At 32.7% G+C, this 6,886-nt stretch overlaps 1 protein-coding gene across 2 annotated transcripts in view; it reads right to left on the bottom strand.

Moving 5' to 3' along the window:
• Window positions 1–3,957: 3,957 nt before the first annotated feature.
• The window catches only part of LOC117995869 (frequenin-2), a 127,339-nt gene continuing 124,410 nt past the window's right edge, over window positions 3,958–6,886 (bottom strand). For both annotated transcript variants that reach the window (XM_034983881.2, XM_069509105.1), the window contains one exon: window positions 3,958–6,462. In XM_034983881.2, coding sequence (XP_034839772.1) covers window positions 6,295–6,462 — 168 coding nt within the window. In that variant the 3' untranslated portion in view covers window positions 3,958–6,294. The remainder of the gene's footprint in view (window positions 6,463–6,886) is intronic.

Here is a 6,886-nt window from a genome sequence, read left to right as displayed (position 1 = left end):
AGTATGTACGAGCAAAAGGTCTGATAAAAATGATTTATGACCCAGTTCGCACGTTCGTAATGGCTCAACGTACGCTAACTCCTAGAGTTTTAGCTGTCCTCGTCGCCTTTTGCAGTGTATCGTACTTCATACAGTTCCTCGTACATAATAACCTAAATTGTATAAGTCATCAAACTAAGAATAGGAATGACTTTCGCCATATTTTGATAGTATAACTGGAAATCTATTTTTTCAATATACCTACTCTCAAGTCCTTGGCGCGTTGCTAACGTCGCGCTTTGTGTGGGTCCAAGCCTTAGTTAAGTCTAAGTATGTCGCTACAATTTAATATAAAGAAAAGATAGTACCTAGATGCGAAACTTATACTTTAGATTTGCGTTAGTTTTTATTTTTGTTTAGCATTTTTACTATAACCGTTTATTTAGATTGCTTTTCTTCCTTCTATATTAATTAAATAAGTATATATTTTACAAATAATTTAAAAAACAATTTAAATTTGCAAGCAAATTAATGTTTAACATATTGTGACGCAACAGAACAGGACTGGAGTCATTGAGAGAGAGAGAGAGCCAGCGCGTGCCAGACCTTCGTTATTTTACAAACCAGACGCCTATAAAGTTAAAAGTTTAAGGGTGTCTGGTAGGGAGTTGACATGATACTAAGTGTCTAGCAATGTACCTACGTGATTTCTAATACTATTCCGAAGAAAATATAAATAATTAGACTTTATATTTTGACGTAAGATTTTTCACACCTTTATTATCTGTTATCTCCCAGTACCACCATGATCCAAACTTCATAGTCGCTGATCGTTCCTTCCTGTGTTAGAGACAATTCGCAGAGAAACTTGCAGATTTTATAAAATAACGAAGGTCTGGCACGCGCCATCATTTTATGAAGACGTCACACATTTAAGAGCGTTCGTGCACGAGCCACTGCAAGGCACGATAAATGCGATGACGACTGCGCCATATATTTATTTCTTTCGCGAAAACACCAAAGATAAATGCGATATGAGTAGGAAATTCTATTTTACATATTTGGCATCAGGACTAGGAATTTAGGAATTGGTCTGAAAATTTGTTAGAGACGAAAGCTGTAGGTTTGGTTTTAGAATAAGCGGGCTGAGCGCATGGACCTGAGCAATCCTAAGGATTGCTTAGGTCAATCGTAATGAGCCGGCCCAGCGTTTAGGTAAGTATCTATCGAAAACAAAATAAGAACTTCTACCCAGTCAATAGTAATGAATGAACAAAAAGTCGCGTTTAGGTACGCATAGGCTTTAGCCAAATAGATACGTTAATAAAAAAATGTATTTATTAATTCCTCCGCTTTTGCAATGATTAAAATTTCTACTCGAGTTTAAAAAGACAGCAAAATTTTTATAAAGTTTTTGATAACTTACTAACATCTTATACATCAATTAGTTTAAGACCTATAGACACGCTAGTCCAAATACTTAAATTCTAGATGAAAAGCACAGCCCAAATAATTTCATACTCTAGTTCGTTTTGGGAACGCACCTTAAACTTACAAACATGCCCAAAGACAAAAATTGACAAGAATTGCGAAATAACCAACACAATTCATATTTTAGTAATTCTTAAACGGTTAACCGTTTTAAATGGATCATTCTTAGGTTTGAAAAGACAACTTGACTAAGGCACAAAAGATAATCTAAAGTAGGTACTTAACGTTCGAGATAGAAAACCGTAGGTCTGTACGCCGCTTCACTCTTTTTCATGGTATTTAGGTATAAGAGTAGGTACCGGAAACATATTATAATTATAAGTAGGCACCTACTCATTCATTATTCCTTAAACGAAAAAATCTGTGTACCTAGTAATTCTTTTGTACCTTATTAGATCAATAAAATATTTTTTACAATTTCATTGGGTAGCGCAATACTTTTATTTGCTTAAACACTGGAAAAAATAAATTCAGAAATGGAAAAATATTATAGCATATAAACCATGCAATGAATACGAGCACTTAATCATAATTGTTTTTACGGTAGATACCTACATTTTAAAGAGCATTACAAAATATTGTGTACCTACCATCAAATTATTTCAAATTCTGGTTATATTGAAAAATAAAAATACAAATAAAATACATATCATTATACTTAATAAACATTCTTAAGTAGGTGCAGGTATAGCTAATTCAGATGGATGCTTATTTTATTTTCGACATAGTGTGTGGTGTAGATGACAATGTTGTTTGCACTTATGGTCCAAGATCCCAGTGTCTCCAGACGTTACTTATTTTCGGAGAAACGAAATGTTTTTGATGTTAGTTTGTACTTTTAACATACTTACGCTCATTTTTTGTTAGCTTCTACTAAGGCCAATTTAAAGATATCAACTGCTAAAGATACGTCTCTGAACTCAGACTTCAAGAAAAGTTGGAAAGTATTGATTTACATAGATTGTACCTTTAGCAGCTGATATCATAAATTGGCTTACGGCTCAAATTAGCAGATAATCTATTGATGTATGCATATAATGAATACTAGCACATGCATACTAACACTACTCTATCCCGAACATTTTGTTTCTCAGGAAATAAGTAAGGACTGGCGGTCCCGGTATTTTGCTCTATTAGGTAGGTATAGCTAACCATCAATGCGCATCTTATAAAGAATTTACTCAACTGAATGAGGAATGCTATTAGTCTACGACACTTTATAATAGGTTTCATAGTGCTTAGGTTAGTATTTAACAGCAATCAAAGAGTAGGTAGGTACTTTTAATGAACAGGGTGGTAACGTTAGCGTACTTAGGCGATTATTATTTTCTCAATACGCTTAAGATATTTAATATCGTTTCCACTCTGCATTGATAAAATTCTTTTCAATGTTGGTAATGTTATTAAAAATCATAATTATATTGACATTAATTTTTTAATATTTATTAACAACTTTATAGTTTTAACATTCAAACTTTCTGTGTTGATAAATTATTATCCTTACGATTTTACTCGAGGCTTTGCCACGAAAAATGCCTTCGTGAGATAATTACATTAATTAGTAACTATGGGGCTGTAAAAACCCAAAACGTTTGTTAATAATGCCAAAAATTCATTATTTTTATTATATTGTCTCAAAATACAAATTTAACGATATTTAATGGGGCGAAAGTCTTAAAAACCTAATATTAATCAACAATTAACAATCATTTTGGAAAATTACTAACAAAATATTCGTCGATGATTATCTCATTATGCGCTGATGATTTTAAATAATGTATTTTATTACTTTGTATGCTAGGGAGTCGATGAATAAAATATTATTTATTTTGATATTTAAAACACAGCACGGGGATAGTACCAAATTATGTTTGAACTTTTCTACAATAAAACAAATTAAAACAATGCCGACCAGTAGACTACCATATACTTACTAAAGTAATAGATACTACAAAGTTAAATGAATACGACATCTTTTAATTAGTTCCACTGTAGAGTCATCAATAATCATTATTTTGAGCAACTTGACTATATGATTGAGGCTGTAGTGTCACTTCCTGTGTAGATAGATTACAAAAGTTCTAATGAGGCTTGATACTTCAGTGATTCGGCTTTTCAGCCAACAGTCATTCTCTCGCGCAGATTTAGTTATCTCATTGTTGGATAGACGAACGTAAAACAAATATTATGAGCTTTTAAACTTTAAAATTGATATACTTAATGCCCATGTCACAAGAATTAAATAAATTAGGTAGGTTTTAATTTGCCAACACGAAATTTAAAGCGAGGTTTCACAGCACTTATGCATATACACACCTTTTCTTATGGTGCATTATAGGTCTAGGTATGAACAAGCTACCAAGTAGCGCCCATGGATACTAGCAAAGATATATACATATATATATATACATATATATATATATATATATATATATATATATATATACATATATATATATATATATATATATATATATATATATATATATATATATATATATATATATATATATGTATATATATATATGTATATATAGGATTCCATCGCGAGTTATTCCCGATTATAGCTTTAGGCAAACGGATACTGAAGGTGCATAGCTGAATTTAAACGTGCATAAGAAATACATATTCCCGCATACCCGCATAGCGCATACCCGTAGCTTCCCGAGTCTTGCGCGGGGTTCGTCTCAGTTTGATGGAAGTTTAAGAAATCTGGTGGGAGGACATTTTAAATTAATAGTTAATATTACATTCAATGAAAATAGATAAAGAAGTCCTTCCAATCAAAGTAATCACTGGAACCCTTCAGTGCTGATATCCATTAGGCACGTTTTTCAAGATTACATTTTTTAAGCTAGATATTTTAATGGAATCAAATATTCTATGTATAATTTTTATCTAATACGAACACGAAATAATACACTTTATATGAAAAGTAAGTACACGTAGGTAAATAAGTAGAATAAAGAAATAATACTTATGATTTAAAATTTTAAAAAATAACGAGGTTGCATAAGTATAGACCGACGTGAAGACCTCATACACTTGGCGAATCTCCAGACACTCGTTTTTTATATAGCCGTACTGCTGTCGCCTAAATTAATTGACTACCTAAGATCAAATAATTAATTAATTCTTATTTTAATTAGTTTCTCTCGTGGCCGTTTTAAAGCATAGTAATAATGTCAAATACATCTTTAATAAATCTCTATATATAATAATGAATTGCTGAATGTGTTGCTGATCGCAAATCTAGAGAACAGCTGAACCAATTTCGCTTATTTTTTTTTTCATAATAATCCTTGAAGTACGGGGATGGTTCTTACGGAGAGAAAAATTTAAAAAAAATCCTGAAAAAGAATCGACTGTTAGGCGGTACGAAATTCGCCGGGGCAGCTAGTTATTTATATAAATTATTAATTACTTTTATATATTATATTTTACTTTCAAAAGATCCTTTCTACTATAATAATTCAATTGTATTAAACAATCGAAACATAAATCCTAGTAGGGTACAGTCACAATTATTTTACCTCTGACGTTTGTTATTACTTCCAAGTTCCAGTTAATTACCAGAGTATAGTCCGTACAAAATGACTCCTAATGCACTATTTTAACTGTGTGTCAACTGTCATGTCAAACGTACGGTTCACCTTTAAAATAAGAACTAAAATCGTATTTTTGACATGACAATTGACACAAAGTTAAATGGCGCGTGAAAAGTCATTTTGTACGCATTATACCACAATTTAAAATTTCGCACACGTGAAATAATAGTATCAATTATATTAATTGGACTTGGAACTTATATTTGTCAACTTGCTCATACTTGTATTCACGGCCTGATATTTTTTGCTTGCTGTTTGAATTCATATTATGCAGTCATTCGATAATCATTCGAGAAGGTTAAATGCAGTTGTTTCTGCTATTTCTGATATTGGTTTAACTTCATTCCGCCTCTACTCAATATATAACAAAATCACCGATTGTTTCAAATCCTGTCATGGGGCTACCAAAATATACCAATAAGGCAACGTAATTATATTCAAATTTTACCAACGTTTTACCAAGTTATATAGGAGTTTTAACAACGTTATAGCCACAGATAAAATAACTCTTATCGGACTGTAACTATAAGTAAATAATTTATGTTTCTAAAGACTAAGGTACGACCTGACACCAATCAATTATATCAAACTGACTCGCACCTTTCGAATTCATATTGGCAAATAAGAAGCACACAAAATTAAAACTTTATTTGTATTGCAAATGGATAGCCCATTTTATACGATCAAAGCCCTGAATCTCTATGACATCGGAATCTTGTAGGTATGCATGAAATTCTTTGTACAGTAACTGATGGGTTTGATGTTATAAATTTTGTTATATTTACGACTGCGTAAAAAATGACTCCTCACCCGCTATTTTAACTTGATATGTCAAAATTCATGTTAAAATTACGATTTTACTCCTTAGTTTAAAGGCGAACCGTACGTTTGACATGACAGTTGACCCAATAGAGTTTAAATGGCGTGCAAGGAGTCATTTTGTACGGACTATAGGATACGATATGAAAATTATGAATGCCATAAAGAATCAGGGCTCGGGACCTAGGGCTTATTTATCTTACATTCAAATTGTACGCATACTTCAAACGAAGTTTTTGATTTTTAAACGTTAAGCGTGTTTAGATTTTGAATGTCTGATTCGGTAGTAACTCTGGGATACTAATCGTGTCATAGGCAAATAAAAGAAGCAAATAAGTAAGGGGGTGTTTTATGTTTCAGAAGTAAATGAGAAATCCGGCGAGAGGATGACCATCGATTAATCGCCCCCAAGAGAGAGGGCCTGAACAATGCGAGGGTCGGCCTTGCTCCCTTCTCGAAACTCCTCAAGCGTGAGACGGTCGTCATGGTTTTTGTCCATCTGATCAAAGATTTTGTCGACCCGCTTCTGTGGCGTATTTTCGTCCTCAGGCTGTGGCGTTTGTCCCTGAAATGAATTATTACCATATTATAATGACGATTAGTAAAAATAATGACATAGGGGTCTACGGGCTGACTGACTGATTTGTGCTGATCCGACTGAGACTGTATGGATCCAGATTAGTGGACAGTCTTAACGCCGCCTACGCAGTCATCAGCTGTTAGTCCCCAGTTTTGGTAGTTACATCAATTGGATAACAACCGCACTCAAACTACAATTTTGGGTCCAAATGTATAATGTTTATTAGTACTCTTATGGAGATCTAAATAAAAAATTTAAATTGTTAGGACGAAGTTTCAGCAATAAGGTTAGTTATTAAAAAGTAAATAAGATATTGAGTACATTTCAATTTGTTATTTTTTCTCCATGAAATAAAATGTTAGTCATCCCTGTGCATATGGTACGAGAGCCCTTGGAATTTAGAAAGTTT

This window comes from Maniola hyperantus, chromosome Z (assembly GCF_902806685.2).
Source record: "Maniola hyperantus chromosome Z, iAphHyp1.2, whole genome shotgun sequence".
Lineage (NCBI taxonomy): Eukaryota > Metazoa > Arthropoda > Insecta > Lepidoptera > Nymphalidae > Maniola > Maniola hyperantus.
The sequence above is the reverse complement of the archived record's forward strand: the minus strand, read 5'-3'. Positions and strand labels throughout refer to the sequence as shown.